At 33.4% G+C, this 21,493-nt stretch overlaps 1 protein-coding gene across 1 annotated transcript in view; it reads left to right on the top strand.

Moving 5' to 3' along the window:
* Positions 1 to 21,493, top strand: part of LOC143241701 (uncharacterized) — a 115,423-nt gene that overhangs the window by 62,268 nt on the left and 31,662 nt on the right. Inside the window, exons 3-5 of the mRNA XM_076484931.1 lie at positions 40 to 253; positions 6,594 to 6,722; positions 7,171 to 7,262. Coding sequence (XP_076341046.1) covers positions 40 to 253; positions 6,594 to 6,722; positions 7,171 to 7,262 — 435 coding nt within the window. The remainder of the gene's footprint in view (positions 1 to 39; positions 254 to 6,593; positions 6,723 to 7,170; positions 7,263 to 21,493) is intronic.

The raw sequence follows: 21,493 nt of genomic DNA, 5'->3' as shown, positions 1-21,493 counted from the left end.
TAGAATATTTAATAAATTAACTACATATTTTCTCACTAGGTGGCATGGATAAAGAAGAATGAAGACGAGCTTTTGTCGATACAAGATCGAATGTTTACTAGCGACCCCCGAGTTAGTGTTCAAACAAGCGGAAGTAATAGCTGGTGTTTACTGATACAAAATATTCAACAGGCTGATTCCGGTCTGTATGAATGTGTGATTGGCTCTGACTCTCACCCACTTCAGCGAAACACGTTTCATTTAAAAGTTGAAGGTAAGATTTTTTCATTGGGTCGGACGTGCACAAGAAAATATGATATTTGTCCAGTTTACACGTGAAACAAATTTTGTATATGCATTCGTTTTTCTGTTGTTTAACGTAACGATGAATTCTGTGGAACCCCGATTTTGCAGGATTATAAATCTGCAAACTTACCATTGCGCTACTAGGGTGCAGATATATATTTGTAAAGTCTGATTAAAATTAAAAAATAAAATAAAAATACATGTATATATATATACTAAGGCCCTAATTATTTAGGGACAAAAAATTCAAATAATGTGAATAATAGTTTGATATTATGTACTCTGAAACTGGTAGTAATACAGGAAATTAATAACATTTAATAATACTGGTAAATATAAAAATTACATTGATTATGTAACGAAAAATAAACCTATAGAACACTTAATTATCTTAATAACTTAAATCAATAAAGTGTAAAAGGACGTAACATATCATTTATGTAACAGTATAAAACGATGAAACATGTAACTTATGTAACAATATAAACCGATGGAACATGTAATTTACGTAACAATATAAACCGAAGCAACATGTAATTTATGTAACAATATAAAACGGTGTAACATGTAATTTATGTAACAATATGAAACGATGTAACATGTAATTTATGTAACAATATGAAATAGTGTAACATGTAATTTACGTAACAATATAACACGATGTAACATATAATTGATGTAACAATATAAAACGATGTAACATATAATTTACGTAACAACATAATGCAATGTAACATGAAATTTACGTAACAACATAATGCAATGTAACATGAAATTTACTTAACAACATAATGCAATGTAACATGAAATTTACTTAACAATGTAACATGAAATTTACTTAACAATATAAAACAATGTAACATGAAATTTACTTAACAATATAAAACAATGTAACATGAAATTTACTTAACAATATAAAACAATGTAACATGAAATTTACTTAACAATTTAAAACGATGTGACTGTTTCTTTCAATTTCGCGCAAAGCTACTTCAGGGCTATCTTCGCTAGCCGTCCATAATTTAGCAGTGTAAGACCATAGAGAAGGAAGTTAGTCATCACCACCCACCGCCAACTCTTAGACTACTCTTTTACCAACGAATAGTGGGATTGCTCGTACATTATAACGCCCCCACGGCTGAAAGGGCGAGCATGTTTGGTGCGACGGGGATTCGAACCATCGATCCTCGGATCATGAGTCGAACGCCTTAACCCACCTGGCCATGCCGGGCCTAAAACGATGTAACATGTAATTTATGTAACAGTATAAAACAATGTAACATGAAATTTACTTAACAGTATAAAACAATGTAACATGAAATTTACTTAACAATATAAAACAATGTAACATGAAATTTACTTAACAATATAAAACAATGTAACATGAAATGTACTTAACAGTATAAAACAATGTAACATTAAATTTACTTAACAATATAAAACAATGTAACATGAAATTTACTTAACAATATAAAACAATGTAACATTAAATTTACTTAACAATATAAAACAATGTAACATGAAATGTACTTAACAGTATAAAACAATGTAACATTAACTTTACTTAACAATATAAAACAATGTAACATGAAATTTACTTAACAATATAAAACAATGTAACATGAAATGTACTTAACAATATAAAACAATGTAACATGAAATTTACTTAACAATATAAAACGATATAACATGTAATTTATGTAACATATAAAACGGTGTAGCATGTAATTTATGTAACAACTTAAAACGATAAAACATGCAACTTACATAACCGTATGAAACGGTGTAACATGTAATTTATGTGAAAATATAAAACGATGTCACACGTAATTTGTGTAAGAATATAAAACAATGTAACATATAATTTATGTAACAACATAGAACGATAAAACTTATAATTTATGCAACAGTATAAAACGATGTAACATATAATTTACGTCATAATATGAAACGATGTAACATGTAACTTATGTAACAATATAAAACGGTGCAACATGTAATTTACGTAAAAATGTAAAACGAAGTAACGTGTAATTTATGTAGCAATATAAAACGATGTAACATGTAATTTATGCAACAATATAAAATGATGTAACATAACTTATGTAACAATGTAAAACGATGTGACATAACTTATGCAACAATGTAAAACGATGTAACATAACTTATGTAACAATGTAAAACGATGTAACATAACTTATATAACAATGTAAAACGATGTGACATAATTTACGTAATCCCAACAAGGTGAATAATTTAATTTTTTTCTTTCTGAAATAACAAGTAGTATAAATATACTGATAGTGATATATTTACACTTTAAGATTTGTTTCTCAGGTCATTTATCAGACTATCTGACCAACAACATGAAACAAAGTAACACTTGTAAATATGAAAATCTGGACTCGAGTTCAGACTTTAATTATTCAGTGAATTACTTATTATGTGGTCATGAATAAAGTAAGTACCATGGCCATTTTCTCGCTTTAGTTTCATTGTTTTGTCATATAGCGATGCTATAAATAAATCATTTCTTTATAACCTGGCTTGCCGCCTTCCTGTTGCGTTGTATACGACTCACTTTTCCCTGTAAAAATCAAAACATAAATAAACGAAAAATGAGAAAAAAAAGAAATAAAACCGCGAGGATCGAACCCAGGCAATCTGATTTTTATTCAGTTACTTCGTTACGTTTATGCCACAGTAAATAAACTGAGATAAAGTTGATTTTTTTTAAACTTATACCCCTATGTATGTGGGCATAAAACTTGAAGGGGACGTAATTTGAAATTAGTCAAACTTTGTAACTTAACAACACTTAAAGCAATCCGTGTGTGAGAATATAACATGATCATGACATTACTCTGCAAGCGTACGAAACAAAAACAAATTAACTTAAGCCTACTTTTAAAATTTGCCAATGAAATGTTCTATTGCTCTTAATTAGTGAGGAACACGTCAAGAATGTTTGAATTCCTCGGTTGCTTGCGCCTCTATCGAAGGACTTGCTTTGTATTGTGGAAATGGTCGAACTGTCTGTGGCGCTATCTAAGAACAAAGCGTGTCTGTCACGTGGGGTGAAGGAGATAGAATTTGAATGTGAAATAAACCTCTTTCTGTGGCTTGTATTGTTTGATACGGTTTTTGTCTTCCGTATTAAGGCTGAACCAGTCGACGGAAAAGGTCAAACTCTAATCTCCAGCGATAAAATTAGCTCTCAGAAGCGCCAGGAAGAATTCTTTACTATCCATCAACTTTTTAAGCTTCAGATAAAGTGATACACAAAAGCTCCCATATTAGATATTTTGATTACATTATATCAATCAACTTAAATAATTTCCTAACTGTTTTGTTTTGTTGATTGGTAAACTTTAAATTGGTGTACAATCGTTGAAACTAATTTATTGGAGGACATACAACAAATTATTCATATCCATTCGTATATTTACCACAGTTTTATCACTAGAGCAGTTATTATGTTACGTATACAGCTCGAAGTGCAAATAAAACATTGTTTTATACAATAACGACACTGGGTTCTGAAGTCATAACTAAAGCATTGTTTTACACAATACCGACACTGGGTTCTGAAGTGATAACTAAAGCATTGTTTTACACAATACCGACACTGGGTTATGAAGTGATAACTAAAGCATTGTTTTACACAATACCGACACTGGGTTCTGAAGTGATAACTAAAGCATTGTTTTACACAATACCGAAACTGAGTTATGAAGTGATAACTAAAGCATTGTTTTATACAATACCGACACTGGGTTCTGAAGTCATAACTAAAGCATTGTTTTACACAATACCGACACGGGGCTATGAAGTGATAACTAAAGCATTGTTTTACACAATACTGACATTGGGTTATGAAGTGATAACTAAAGCATTGTTTTACACAATACCGACACTGGGTTATGAAGTGATAACTAAAGCATTGTTTTACACAATACCGACACTGGGTTATGAAGTGATAACTAAAGCATTGTTTTGCACAGTACTGACACTGGGTTATGAAGTGATAACTAAAGCATTGTTTTACACAATACCGACTCTAGGTTATGAAGTGATAACTAAAGCATTGTTTTACACAATACTGACATTGAGTTATGAAGTGATAACTAAAGCATTGTTTTACACAATACCGACACTGGGTTATGAAGTGATAACTAAAGCATTGTTTTACACAATACCGACACTGGGTTATGAAGTGATAACCAAAAGCATAGTTTTACACAAAACCGACACTGGGTTATGAAGTGATAACTAAAGCATTGTTTTACACAATACCGACACTGGGTTATGAAGTGATAACTAAAGCATTGTTTTACACAATACCGACACTGGGTTATGAAGTGATAACTAAAGCATTGTTTTACACAATACTGACACTGGGTTATGAAGTGACAACTAAAGCATTGTTTTACACAATACCGACACTGGGTTATGAAGTGATAACTGGGTTATGAAGTGATAAAGCATTGTTTTGCACAGTACTGACACTGGGTTATGAAGTGATAACTAAAGCATTGTTTTACACAATACCGACTCTAGGTTATGAAGTGATAACTAAAGCATTGTTTTACACAATACTGACACTGGGTTATGAAGTGATAACATTGTTTTACAAAGCATTGTTTTACACAATACCGACACTGGGTTATGAAGTGATAACTAAAGCATTGTTTTGCACAGTACTGACACTGGGTTATGAAGTGATAACTAAAGCATTGTTTTACACAATACCGACTCTGGGTTATGAAGTGATAACTAAAGCATTGTTTTACACAATACTGACACTGGGTTATGAAGTGATAACTAAAGCATTGTTTTACACAATACCGACACTGGGTTATGAAGTGATAACTAAAGCATAGTTTTACACAAAACTGACACTGGGTTATGAAGTGATAACTAAAGCATTGTTTTACACAATACCGACACTGGGTTATGAAGTGATAACTAAAGCATTGTTTTACACAATACCGACACTGGGTTATGAAGTGATAACTAAAGCATTGTTTTACACAATACCGACACTGGGTTATGAAGTGATAACTAAAGCATTGTTTTACACAATACTGACACTGAGTTATGAAGTGATAACTAAAGCATTGTTTTACACAATACCGACACTGGGTTATGAAGTGATAACTAAAGCATTGTTTTACACAATACTGACACAACACACTTCTACTTTACATGTTAGAAGAATCGCGTCTGGGAAAATGGTAATATGGTTGGGTGTTTTTTTTAGCGTACAATAGACTGCCATCTTCTGGGGGTAATCGAGTCTCTGGTTTTAGCGTTGTAAGTCCTTAAACTTTAGGCAAATCCATCGCGAATCATGTTGAAAGGAAGTTATTAACATAACCATAAATAAATAAGCCTAAAAATAGAGTGGTTTATTTCACTCCAAATAAAATACTGTGCTATATAATATGTTGTTTGAGCTAAACCTAGGACCCTCTATTAAAAATAAATAAAAATTATATCGCCTTGTTAAAGAGCAAATATCAGTAAAAAATAAAATTAATTGTTACTAGAGAATTATTTCTGGTAAATCTTCAGATTAAAGTTTACGGTAAGACTGATTATCCTGGCAGAGCAGTAAAATTCATTTATTTGTTTGGTTTAAAATGTTCGTACTATAAGTGTTCAACCTTACTGCTGAGTCACTGGAGAAATCGTTTGTTTTAGCACGAACACCAGTCAACAGTTTATGTGTAATGTGTCCGTCGCGGGGATCGAAGTTTGAACTTTTGCGTATAACTCCTGAAGCAATTCACTTCTTTCTGAAACTTTCCAGGAGTTAAAGTTTATATGTAGTTTTATTTTTGTACGTGTGCTGTACATTGAACAAAATGAGTGGACCCGGCATGGCTAGGTGGTTGAGTCACTCGATTCGTAATCCAAGGGTTGTGGGTTCGAATCTTAGTTACACCAAACATGTTCGCCTTCTTAGCCGTCGGAGCGCTATAATGTCACGTTCAAATCCCTTTATTCGTTGATAAAAGAGTAGTCCGAGATTTGGCGGCGGGTTGTGATGAATAGCTGCCTTCCCTCTAGTCTTACACTGCTAAGTGAGGGACGGCTAGTGCAGATAGCTCTCATGTAGCTTTGCGCGAATTATAAAAAAAATACAATTTACACAGACGTTAATTTTCATTCATGTAATTCCATAAAATACAGAACAGTAAACGAAGAATCGTTTAGAACTTTGTTATATTTTTTCTTATATAAAAATAATTTTAAGGTTTCGGAAATTTTGCTAATAACAAAAATCCTGGAATTTCTTTCAGCCTCACACTCGAACAGCCCTCTGTTGGAAACAAACAAAAGAGGTAAAAACAAACGTCGACGGGAGTTGAAGCCCACGAGCTTCAGTCGACTAATCGCAGACAGCTATCTTTATGATTCTACGGAAGAAGGTACAACATTATTAAGTGAAACATTATAAGAATTATAAATTTAGTTTAGTACCTCTTGAGTGTTACTATTAAAGCTTTAATTTTTTAATGGTGTGTTCGTTATTTCTATTAGATTGTTAAAATTGTTGTTGTATATTCCAGATCATAACATTTATTAATTTACTCCATTGACAGATGGCAGCACTTACGTCGATATATAAATCAGGCTGATAACTGAATAGCACACAATAAATGTACTTGATTCAACTTTTTATGCCCTTCATGAACAAAAATTACGATAAAGTGTATTTTAAAACATGATAAATAGGTAGATACAGTAAACATTGTAACAAAATCTATAAAGTACGTCAGAATATTACATTAATAAAAATTAAATTTATTTCATATTATGATTTGTTTTCTTTGTTGCGTATTAAGTAAGAATATGTCTAATCTCATGTATTTTTAGAGCCATCTATTGTAGATATAACGAAATTAACCGTGAGATCTGGGAAAGATGCTATCTTACAGTGTACTGTAGAAAACCTGGGACATCATAAGGTAATGGCTATTAACCACCAATTTCATTGGCTAAAAACAACGTTTAGATGTTATTTATGTTTCTTATTGGCAGCCAGGTAACCAACTGAACAATCTTTAACATTGCACGTATTTTTTTTTCTAATTTGTTTTGTTATATTTTCCAGAGATCTAATATGCTTTCCATAAATAAATAAAAATTCTGATAACCCAGTTCTAATCATGAAATTATTAAGAAGTTAATTTTAACTGTAAACTATTTCAAAAAACAAGTTATTTATGTGCCAGTTTTTGCAGTTTTAATTAATGTTGGTTTGACACTATAATCCATATCGTTACTTTAAACTGTCATATTTGTATGATCGTGCTGAATTTCGTCTACTCTCGACCCAGTAAGGTCTCGTGAAAAGCCTTTTCAGTCGCAGTTTGAAGCCAACTTGAAATATAACATAGCCAAACCGAAGTTGACGCGATAGGCTTAGCACAGCATGAAAATATTAAAGCTCTTCGCAAAATATAAAAACAAACAAACATAAACCCACCATACAGCTAGTTCACGAACGTTAGATCGAATTTTTCTTATTATTTAAGACTTCTGTATCGATTCACTTGATAAAGTATTATTTAGTAGAAGATAGTCATGAAACGTTACAAAATTCATTCTAGGTGCCTTTATTCAACAAAAGAAGGAACTCTATAACAATAACGATTTGAATGTAACGTAACAGGATGTGCATTGTTAAGCACGTGTCATACACGTGCAAAAGTAAAACTCTAGCGTCTACAAAAATACGATTTTCTTGGTTTAAGGAAAGAAAAATAACAGAAAACAATATTGATTCTCCTAAACTTTATATCACTTTCGTCTGGAGCGAAAGAAAACTAAACCGAATTATTCTGATCAATAGATTTTCAGAAATGAAAGAGTCGCTTTTTACGACTACAATAGCTATAAAAGTGTGGAGAACGCCGTTTCTTACTTTAGTCTGAGAGGAAGTAAACAGTTGAAAAAAATTACAGCAGAGAGTCTGTTTGGAAAAAGGAGGCTGCATCGTTTCTACCTGATCTGTAGTTCTAACTTCTATTGAGTTAACTGAGAAATTACCTTTCAATTGGTGATTTTGTATATTTTAAATTAATTTGTATGATGTTTCAACTTTTTGATTTTATATATTACTTGTTATATTCTCATATTTATTTCTAAATGATAATATTATTAGATATACGGAGGAGACTGAAACTTATTACTGTAAGGAAACTGACATTCACCAGAAGTCTTAAATTGACCAGTCAAATAGTACATATATATATATATAAATATTGAAATGAGTTTGATTTAGACGTAAAGTGAATAATTACAACGATATGGTAATTACATATTAAGTCAATGGAAAGAGAATTCCAGTAGTTCTAATCAAATAATAAATTTCCTAATATTCTATATGAGCTTTAGTGTTAAAAGTAATAACATCTTGTGTCACTAGATGGCAGAAAGTGAGTAATTTTATATCTTTCAATGCGACCTCCCTGTAGCTGTACCATGTAGTTACCAGTAAACCGAAATCCACAGCAGCTATCAATCAATCTGGACATACATAATGATGTTCCTTAACGTTTTCAAAACATCAAAGATATCTAACGAGTAAATGATTGACCAGGAAATCTATTTTGTTCATGAAGCATAACTCGAGTTTTCTAAATCAATTTGGAAAATATTTTAGATCTACATCGTTAAGGTACGGCTTAAAAACACAGAGATTTTCTTTAAGCTTCTAATTGTATAATACATTGCAGGGTAAAACTCTTAGTTTTTGTTGTCAACTTTATGTACGAGTAAGGTAAAACTGTTTATATTTATATTTATATATCACTATATTAACCTCACTTCAAAATTACTTTGATGTCGATTCTTTTTAAACGTCATTTAAATTTACAAACATTTACCCAAAGAAAGAAACTAACCACCACGAAGGTTCTCGTCTTCACTTTTGGCTCACTACAGCTACTACACTTAGACTGTTTATAAACTGTTTTTATCTACTTTGGCTCACTACAGCTACCACAATTAGACTGTTTATAAACTGTTTTATCTACTTTGGCTCACTACAGCTACTACACTTAGACTGTTTATAAACTGTTTTATCTACTTTGGCACACTACAGCTACTACATTTGGACTGTTTATAAACTGTTTTATCTACTTTGGCTCACTACAGCTACCACACTTAGACTGTTTATAAACTGTTTTATCTACATTTGGCTCACTACAGCTACTACACTTGGACTGTTTATAAACTGTTTTATCTACTTTTGGCTCACTACAGCTACTACACTTGGACTGTTTATAAACTGTTTTATCTACTTTGGCACACTTTACCACACTTAGACTGTTTATAAACTGTTTTATCTACTTTTGGCTCACTACAGCTACTACACTTAGACTGTTTATAAACTGTTTTATCTACTTTTGGCACACTACAGCTACCACACTTAGACTGTTTATAAACTGTTTTATCTACTTTTGGCTCACTACAGCTACTACTACACTTGGACTGTTTATAAACTGTTTTATCTACTTTTTGCACACTACAGCTACCACACTTAGACTGTTTATAAACTGTTTTATCTACTTTTGGCTCACTACAGCTACTACACTTAGACTGTTTATAAACTGTTTTATCTACTTTTGGCACACTACAGCTACTACATTTGGACTGTTTATAAACTGTTTTATCTACTTTGGCACACTACAGCTACCACACTTAGACTGTTTATAAACTGTTTTATCTACTTTTGGAACACTACAGCTACCACAGTTGGACTGTTTATAAACTGTTTTATCTACTTTGGCTCACTACAGCTACCACACTTAGACTGTTTATAAACTGTTTTATCTACTTTGGCTCACTACAGCTACTACACTTAGACTGTCTATAAACTGTTTTATCTACTTTGGCACACTACAGCTACTACATTTGGACTGTTTATAAACTGTTTTATCTACTTTGGCTCACTACAGCTACCACACCTAGACTGTTTATAAACTGTTTTATCTACATTTGGCTCACTACAGCTACTACACTTGGACTGTTTATAAACTGTTTTATCTACTTTTGGCTCACTACAGCTACTACACTTGGACTGTTTATAAACTGTTTTATCTACTTTTGGCACACTACAGCTACCACACTTGGACTGTTTATAAACTGTTTTATCTACTTTTGGCTCACTACAGCTACTACACTTAGACTGTTTATAAACTGTTTTATCTACTTTTGGCACACTACAGCTACTACACTTGGACTGTTTATAAACTGTTTTATCTACTTTTGGCACACTACAGCTACCACACTTGGACTGTTTATAAACTGTTTTATCTACTTTGGCTCACTACAGCTACTACACTTGGACTGTTTATAAACTGTTTTATCTACATTTGGCTCACTACAGCTACTACACTTGGACTGTTTATAAACTGTTTTATCTACTTTTGGCTCACTACAGCTACTACACTTGGACTGTTTATAAACTGTTTTATCTACTTTTGGCACACTACAGCTACCACACTTAGACTGTTTATAAACTGTTTTATCTACTTTTGGCTCACTACAGCTACTACACTTAGACTGTTTATAAACTGTTTTATCTACTTTTGCACACTACAGCTACTACACTTAGACTGTTTATAAACTGTTTTATCTACTTTTGGCTCACTACAGCTACTACACTTGGACTGTTTATAAACTGTTTTATCTACTTTTGGCACACTACAGCTACCACCTTAGACTGTTTATAAACTGTTTTATCTACTTTTGGCTCACTACAGCTACTACACTTAGACTGTTTATAAACTGTTTTATCTACTTTGGCACACTACAGCTACTACATTTGGACTGTTTAAAAACTGTTTTATCTACTTTTGGCACACTACAGCTACCATAGTTAGACTGTTTATAAACTGTTTTATCTACTTTTGGAACACTACAGCTACCACAGTTGGACTGTTTATAAACTGTTTTATCTACTTTGGCTCACTACAGCTACCACACTTAGACTGTTTATAAACTGTTTTATTTACTTTGGCTCACTACAGCTACTACACTTAGACTGTCTATAAACTGTTTTATCTACTTTGGCACACTACAGCTACTACATTTGGACTGTTTATAAACTGTTTTATCTACTTTGGCTCACTACAGCTACCACACCTAGACTGTTTATAAACTGTTTTATCTACTTTGGCTCACTCTACAGCTACTACACTTTGGACTGTTTATAAACTGTTTTATCTACTTTTGGCTCACTACAGCTACTACACTTGGACTGTTTATAAACTGTTTTATCTACTTTTGGCACACTACAGCTACCACACTTAGACTGTTTATAAACTGTTTTATCTACTTTTGGCTCACTACAGCTACTACACTTAGACTGTTTATAAACTGTTTTATCTACTTTTGGCTCACTACAGCTACTACACTTGGACTGTTTATAAACTGTTTTATCTACTTTTGGCACACTACAGCTACCACACTTGGACTGTTTATAAACTGTTTTATCTACATTTGGCTCACTACAGCTACTACACTTGGACTGTTTATAAACTGTTTTATCTACTTTTGGCTCACTACAGCTACTACACTTGGACTGTTTATAAACTGTTTTATCTACTTTTGGCTCACTACAGCTACTACACTTGGACTGTTTATAAACTGTTTTATCTACTTTTGGCTCACTACAGCTACCACACTTAGACTGTTTATAAACTGTTTTATCTACTTTTGGCTCACTACAGCTACTACACTTAGACTGTTTATAAACTGTTTTATCTACTTTTGGCACACTAGCTACTACACACTTGGACTGTTTATAAACTGTTTTATCTACTTTTGGCTCACTACAGCTACTACACTTGGACTGTTTATAAACTGTTTTATCTACTTTTGGCACACTACAGCTACCACACTTAGACTGTTTATAAACTGTTTTATCTACTTTTGGCTCACTACAGCTACTACACTTAGACTGTTTATAAACTGTTTTATCTACTTTGGCACACTACAGCTACTACATTTGGACTGTTTAAAAACTGTTTTATCTACTTTGGCACACTACAGCTACCACACTTAGACTGTTTATAAACTGTTTTATCTACTTTTGGAACACTACAGCTACCACAGTTAGACTGTTTATAAACTGTTTTATCTACTTTGGCTCACTACAGCTACCACACTTAGACTGTTTATAAACTGTTTTATTTACTTTGGCTCACTACAGCTACTACCTTAGACTGTTTATAAACTGTTTTATCTACTTTGGCACACTACAGCTACTACATTTGGACTGTTTATAAACTGTTTTATCTACTTTGGCTCACTACAGCTACTACACTTGGACTGTTTATAAACTGTTTTATCTACTTTGGCTCACTACAGCTACTACACTTAGACTGTTTATAAACTGTTTTATCTACTTTTGGCACACTACAGCTACTACACTTGGACTGTTTATAAACTGTTTTATCTACTTTTGGCACACTACTGGCTACCACACTTGGACTGTTTATAAACTGTTTTATCTACTTTTGGCTCACTACAGCTACTACACTTGGACTGTTTATAAACTGTTTTATCTACTTTGGCACACTACAGCTACCACACTTAGACTGTTTATAAACTGTTTTATCTACTTTTGGCTCACTACAGCTACTACACTTAGACTGTTTATAAACTGTTTTATCTACTTTGGCACACTACAGCTACTACATTTGGACTGTTTAAAACTGTTTTATCTACTTTGGCACACTACTACCACAGTTAGACTGTTTATAAACTGTTTTATCTACTTTGGAACACTACAGCTACCACAGTTGGACTGTTTATAAACTGTTTTATCTACTTTGGCTCACTACAGCTACCACACTTAGACTGTTTATAAACTGTTTTATTTACTTTGGCTCACTACAGCTACTACACTTAGACTGTCTATAAACTGTTTTATCTACTTTGGCACACTACAGCTACTACATTTGGACTGTTTATAAACTGTTTTATCTACTTTGGCTCACTAGAGCTACCACACCTAGACTGTTTATAAACTGTTTTATCTATTTTGGCTCACTACAGCTACCACATTTGGACTGTTTATAAACTGTTTTATCTACTTTGGCTACACTACTGGCTACCACACTTAGACTGTTTATAAACTGTTTTATCTACTTTGGCTCACTACAGCTACCACACTTAGACTGTTTATAAACTGTTTTATCTACTTTGGCACACTACAGCTACCATAGTTAGACTGTTTATAAACTGTTTTATCTACTTTTGGAACACTACAGCTACCACAGTTGGACTGTTTATAAACTGTTTTATCTACTTTGGCTCACTACAGCTACTACACTTAGACTGTTTATAAACTGTTTTATCTACTTTGGCACACTACAGCTACAACATTTGGACTGTTTATAAACTGTTTTATCTACTTTGGCACACTACTGCTACCACACTTGGACTGTTTATAAACTGTTTTATCTACTTTTGGAACACTACAGCTACCACAGTTAGACTGTTTATAAACTGTTTTATCTACTTTGGCTCACTACAGCTACCACACTTAGACTGTTTATAAACTGTTTTATTTACTTTGGCTCACTACAGCTACTACACTTAGACTGTTTATAAACTGTTTTATCTACTTTGGCACACTACAGCTACTACATTTGGACTGTTTATAAACTGTTTTATCTACTTTGGCTCACTACAGCTACCACACTTAGACTGTTTATAAACTGTTTTATCTACTTTGGCTCACTACAGCTACTACACTTGGACTGTTTATAAACTGTTTTATCTACTTTTGGCTCACTGGCTACTACACTTGGACTGTTTATAAACTGTTTTATCTTTTATCACTTCTGGCTACTTCACCTTGTTTTATCTACTGTTTTGACTGTTTATAAACTGTTTTATCTACTTTTGGCTCACTACGGCTACTACACCCTGGACTGTTTATAAACTGTTTTATCTACTTTTGACATTTCACTACAGCTACTACACTTGGACTGTTTATACCGACGGACTGTTTATAATCTGTTTTATCTACTTTTGGCTCACTACAGCTACTACACTTGGACTGTTTATAAACTGTTTTATCTACTTTGGCTCACTACTGGCTACTACACTTGGACTGTTTATAAACTGTTTTATCTACTTTTGGCACACTACAGCTACTACACTTAGACTGTTTATAAACTGTTTTATCTACTTTTTTGGCTCACTACAGCTACTACACTTGGACTGTTTATAAACTGTTTTATCTACTTTGGCTCACTACAGCTACTACACTTGGACTGTTTATAAACTGTTTTATCTACTTTTTGGCTACTACACTTGGACTGTTTATAAACTGTTTTATCTACTTTTGGTTTATAAACATCTACAGCACTACTTAGACTGTTTATAAACTGTTTTATCTACTTTGGCTCACTACAGCTACCACCTTGGACTGTTTATAAACTGTTTTATCTACTTTTGCACTACAGCTACTACATTGGACTGTTTATAAACTGTTTTATCTACTTTGGCTCACTACTGGCTACTACACTTGGACTGTTTATAAACTGTTTTATCTACTTTTGGCACACTCAGCTACCACACTTGGACTGTTTATAAACTGTTTTATCTACTTTTGGCTCACTACTGGCTACTACACTTGGACTGTTTATAAACTGTTTTATCTACTTTGGCTCACTACAGCTACCACACTTGGACTGTTTATAAACTGTTTTATCTACTTTTGGCTCACTACAGCTACTACACTTGGACTGTTTATAAACTGTTTTATCTACTTTGACTCACTACAGCTACTACCTTGGACTGTTTATACTAGCTGTTTATAAACTGTTTTACATTGCACACTACAGCTTGGACTGTTTATAAACTGTTTTATCTACTTTTGGATCACTACAGCTACTCACACTTGGACTGTTTATAAACTGTTTTATCTACTTTTTTACTTTCTACAGCTACTACACTTGGACTGTTTATAAACTGTTTTATCTACTTTGGCTCACTACAGGCTACTTAGACTGTTTATAAACTGTTTTATCTACTTTGGCTCACTACAGCTACTACACTTGGACTGTTTATAAACTGTTTTATCTACTTTTACTACAGCTACCACAGCTTAGACTGTTTTATAAACTGTTTTATCTACTTTTGGCTCACTACAGCTACTACACTTAGACTGTTTTATAAACTGTTTTATCTACTTTGGCTCACTACAGCTACCACCTTGGACTGTTTATAAACTGTTTTATCTACTTTGGCTCACTACAGCTACTACACTTGGACTGTTTATAAACTGTTTTATCTACTTTTGGCACACTACAGCTACTAACACCTTAGACTGTTTATAAACTGTTTTATCTACTTTTGGCTCACTACAGCTACTACACTTAGACTGTTTATAAACTGTTTTATCTACTTTGGCACACTACAGCTACTACATTTGGACTGTTTAAAAACTGTTTTATCTACTTTTGGCACACTACAGCTACTATAGTTAGACTGTTTATAAACTGTTTTATCTACTTTTGGCTACTACAGCTACTCACAGTTGGACTGTTTATAAACTGTTTTATCTACTTTGGCTCACTACAGCTACTACACTTGGACTGTTTATAAACTGTTTTATTTACTTTGGCTCACTACAGCTACTACACTTAGACTGTTTATAAACTGTTTTATCTACTTTGGCACACTACAGCTACTACATTTGGACTGTTTATAAACTGTTTTATCTACTTTGGCTCACTACAGCTACCACACCTAGACTGTTTATAAACTGTTTTATCTACTTTGGCTCACTACAGCTACTACACTTGGACTGTTTATAAACTGTTTTATCTACTTTGGCTCACTACAGCTACTACACTTGGACTGTTTATAAACTGTTTTATCTACTTTGGCTCACTACAGCTACCACACTTGGACTGTTTATAAACTGTTTTTATCTACTTTTGGATCACCTCACTGGCTACTACACTTGGACTGTTTATAAACTGTTTTATCTACTTTTGCTACACTACAGCTACACACTTGGACTGTTTATAAACTGTTTTATCTACTTTTGGCTCACTACAGCTACTACACTTGGACTGTTTATAAACTGTTTTATCTACTTTTTGGCTCACTACAGCTACTACTACTTGGACTGTTTATAAACTGTTTTATCTACTTTGGCTCACACTTTCTACTACTACACTTGGACTGTTTATAAACTGTTTTATCTACTCTTTGGCTCACTACAGCTACCACACTTAGACTGTTTTATAAACTGTTTTATCTACTTTTTACTCTACTACAGCTACCTTAGACTGTTTATAAACTGTTTTATCTACTTTTGGCTCACTACAGCTACTACTACTTAGACTGTTTATAAACTGTTTTATCTACTTTTTGGCACACTACAGCTACCACACATGGACTGTTTATAAACTGTTTTATCTACTTTGGATCACTACAGCTACTACACTTGGACTGTTTATAAACTGTTTTATCTACTTTGGCACACTACTGGCTACCACACTTAGACTGTTTATAAACTGTTTTATCTACTTTTGCTCACTACAGCTACTACACTTAGACTGTTTATAAACTGTTTTATCTACTTTTGCACACTACAGCTACTACATTTGGACTGTTTATAAACTGTTTTATCTACTTTTGCACACTACAGCTACCACACTTGGACTGTTTATAAACTGTTTTATCTACTTTTGGCACACTACAGCTATACAGTTAGACTGTTTATAAACTGTTTTATCTACTTTGGCTCACTACAGCTACCACACTTAGACTGTTTATAAACTGTTTTATCTACTTTTGACTCACTACAGCTACTACACTTAGACTGTTTATAAACTGTTTTATCTACTTTTGGCTCACTACAGCTACTACATTTGGACTGTTTATAAACTGTTTTATCTACTTTGGCTCACTACAGCTACCACACCTAGACTGTTTATAAACTGTTTTATCTACATTTGGCTCACTACAGCTACCTACACTTGGACTGTTTATAAACTGTTTTATCTACTTTGGCTCACTACTGGCTACTACACTTGGACTGTTTATAAACTGTTTTATCTACTTTTGCACACTACTGGCTACTCACACTTAGACTGTTTATAAACTGTTTTATCTACTTTTGGCTCACTACAGCTACTACACTTAGACTGTTTATAAACTGTTTTATCTACTATTTGGCACACTACAGCTACCACATTCTTGGACTGGTTTTATAAACTGTTTTATCTACTTTTGGCACACTACAGCTACCACAGTTAGACTGTTTATAAACTGTTTTATCTACTTTGGCACACTACAGCTACCACACTTGGACTGTTTATAAACTGTTTTATCTACTTTGGCTCACTACAGGCTACTACACTTGGACTGTTTATAAACTGTTTTATCTACTTTGGCTCACTACAGCTACTACACTTGGACTGTTTATAAACTGTTTTATCTACTTTTGGCCACTACAGCTACTACAGTTGACTGTTTATAAACTGTTTTACACTTGGACACTTCTAGCTACCAACTTGACTGTTTATCTATCTACTTTGGCTCACTACAGCTACTACACTTAGACTGTTTATAAACTGTTTTATCTACTTTTGGCACACTACAGCTACCACACTTAGACTGTTTATAAACTGTTTTATCTACTTTTGGCTCACTACAGCTACTACATTTGGACTGTTTATAAACTGTTTTATCTACTTTGGCACACACTACAGCTACTACACTTAGACTGTTTATAAACTGTTTTATCTACTTTGGCTCACTACAGCTACTACACTTGGACTGTTTATAAACTGTTTTATCTACTTTGGCACACTACAGCTACTTTCTACATTTGGACTGTTTATAAACTGTTTTATCTACTTTGGCACACTACAGCTACACACTTTAGACTGTTTATAAACTGTTTTATCTACTTTTGGAACACTACAGCTACCTACAGTTAGACTGTTTATAAACTGTTTTATCTACTTTGGCTCACTACAGCTACCACACTTAGACTGTTTATAAACTGTTTTATTCTACTTTGGACCTTATTACTAATTCTTACACTCACTACAGCTACTACAGCTACTACACTTAGACTGTTTATAAACTGTTTTATCTACTTTGGCACACTACAGCTACTACACTTAGACTGTTTATAAACTGTTTTATCTACTTTGGCTCACTACAGCTACTACACTTAGACTGTTTATAAACTGTTTTATCTACTACTTTGGCTCACTACAGCTACCACACTTGGACTGTTTATAAACTGTTTTATCTACCTTTGGCTCACTACAGCTACTACAGCTTGGACTGTTTATAAACTGTTTTATCTACTGGCACACCACAGCTACCACACTTGACTGTTTATAAACCTACATCTGGCTCACTACACTACTTCACACTTGGACTGTTTATAAACTGTTTTATCTACTTTGGCTCACTACAGCTACTACACTTGGACTGTTTATAAACTGTTTTATCTACTTTTGGCACACTATGAAGCTACACACACTGGACTGTTTATAAACTGTTTTATCTACTTTTGGCTCACTACAAAGGCTCACACTTAGACTGTTTATAAACTGTTTTATCTATTTTTGGCACACTACAGCTACCACATGGACTGTTTATAAACTGTTTTATCTACTTTTGGCTCCACTACAGCTACTACACTTAGACTGTTTATAAACTGTTTTATCTCTACTTTTGACTCACTACAGCTACTACACTTGGACTGTTTATAAACTGTTTTATCTACTTTTTATCATTTACTAAACTGTTTTATCACTACACTACAGCTACCATAGTTAGACTGTTTATAAACTGTTTTATCTACTTTGAACACTACAGCTACCACAGTTAGACTGTTTATAAACTGTTTTATCTACTTTGGCTCACTACAGCTACCTACACTTAGACTGTTTATAAACTGTTTTATTTACTTTGGCTCACTACAGCTACTACACTTAGACTGTTTATAAACTGTTTTATCTACTTTTGCACTCACTACAGCTACTACACTTGGACTGTTTATAAACTGTTTTATCTACTTTGGCTCACTACAGCTACCACACCTAGACTGTTTATAAACTGTTTTATCTACTTTGGCTCACTACAGCTATCTTTTTGGCACACTACAGCTACCACATTCTTGGACTGTTTATAAACTGTTTTATCTACTTTGTGCCTTCTACAGCTGCTACCATAGTTGGACTGTTTATAAACTGTTTTATCTACTTTGGCTCACTACAGCTACCATAGTTAGACTGTTTATAAACTGTTTTATCTACTTTTGGCACACTACAGCTACTACACTTAGACTGTTTATAAACTGTTTTATCTACTTTGGCTCTAGACTGTTTATAAACAGCTACACTACCTACACTTAGACTGTTTATAAACTGTTTTATCTACTTTTGGCTTTTGGGTTGCCACACTACAGCTACTTTGGCTCACTACACTTAGACTGTTTATAAACTGTTTTATCTACTTTTGGTTTTATCTACTTTTGGCTCACTACAGCTACTACAGTTGGACTGTTTATAAACTGTTTTATACTTTGGCACACTACAGCTACCACACTTAGACTGTTTATAAACTGTTTTATCTACTTTGGCTCACAGCTACTACATTTGGACTGTTTATAAACTGTTTTATCTACTTTGGCACCACTACAGCTACCTTCACACTTAGACTGTTTATAAACTGTTTTATCTACTTTTGGCTCACTACAGCTACCACACTTAGACTGTTTATAAACTGTTTTATCTACTTTGGCGCACTACAGCTACTACATTTGGACTGTTTATAAACTGTTTTATCTACTTTGGCACACTACAGCTACCACACTTAGACTGTTTATAAACTGTTTTATCTACTTTTGGCACACACTACAGCTACCACAGTTAGACTGTTTATAAACTGTTTTATTTATATTTGGCTCACTGGCATACCTCACACCTTAGACTGTTTATAAACTGTTTTATCTACTTTGGTTCACTACAGCTACTACACTTGGACTGTTTATAAAACTGTTTTATCTCACTTTGGCACTACAGCTACTACATTTAGACTGTTTATAAACTGTTTTATCTGCTTTTTTGGCTCACTACAGCTACTCACACCTCTTCTGTTTATAAAACTGTTTTGATCTACTTTGGCTCACTACAGCTACTACACTTGACTGTTTATAAACTGTTTTATCTACTTTAAGTAACACAACAGCTACCATAGTTGGGACTTTTATAAACTGTTTTATCTACTTGGCTCACTACAGCTACCACACTTAGACTGTTTATAAACTGTTTTATCTACTTTTAAGCTCTACTACAGCTACTACATACTTAGACTGTTTATAAACTGTTTTATCTACTTTTGGCTCACCTTCTGGCTACTACGTTGGACTGTTTATAAACTGTTTTTCTATCTGCAGGCTCACTACAGGCTTCTACACAGGACTGTTTATAAACTGTTTTATCTACTTTTGGCTCACTACAGCTACTACCACTTGGACTGTTTATAAAACTGTTTTTTATCTACTATGAATCACTACTTACAGCTACTACACTTGGACTGTTTATAGTGTTTTTTATCTGCTTTGATACTACAGCTACCACACTTGGACTGTTTAAACTGTTTTTTCTACTTTTGAAATCACTTCTGGCTACACTTGGACTGTTTATAAACTGTTTTATCTACTTTGACTCACTTCCTGGTTATACACCTGGACTGTTTTATAAACTGTTTTATCTACTTTTTGGCTCACTACTGCTACCACTTGGACTGTTTATAAACTGTTTTATCTACTTTTTTGGAACACTACAGCTACCACAGTTAGACTGTTTTTACTCTAAAATGTTTTATCTACTTTTGGCGCACTACGGCTACCATGGATAGACTGTTTTATAAACTGACTGGTTTTATCTACTTTTACTGTTTAACTTTTATCACTTTCTACACAGTTAGTTGTTTATAAACTGTTTTTTTATCTACTTTTGACTCACTACAGCTACCATAGTTGGACTGTTTATAAACTGTTTTATCTTTTGGCTCACTACAGCTACTACACTTGACTGTTTATAAACTGTTTTATTTACTTTGGCTCACTACTATTACACTTAGACTGTTTATAAACTGTTTTTTTCTACTTTACCTCACTATAGCTACTACC

The sequence above is a fragment of the Tachypleus tridentatus genome, unplaced genomic scaffold (assembly GCF_004210375.1).
Source record: "Tachypleus tridentatus isolate NWPU-2018 unplaced genomic scaffold, ASM421037v1 Hic_cluster_1, whole genome shotgun sequence".
Lineage (NCBI taxonomy): Eukaryota > Metazoa > Arthropoda > Merostomata > Xiphosura > Limulidae > Tachypleus > Tachypleus tridentatus.
Note: the sequence above shows the minus strand (reverse complement) of the source record. Positions and strands in the feature narration are given on the sequence as shown.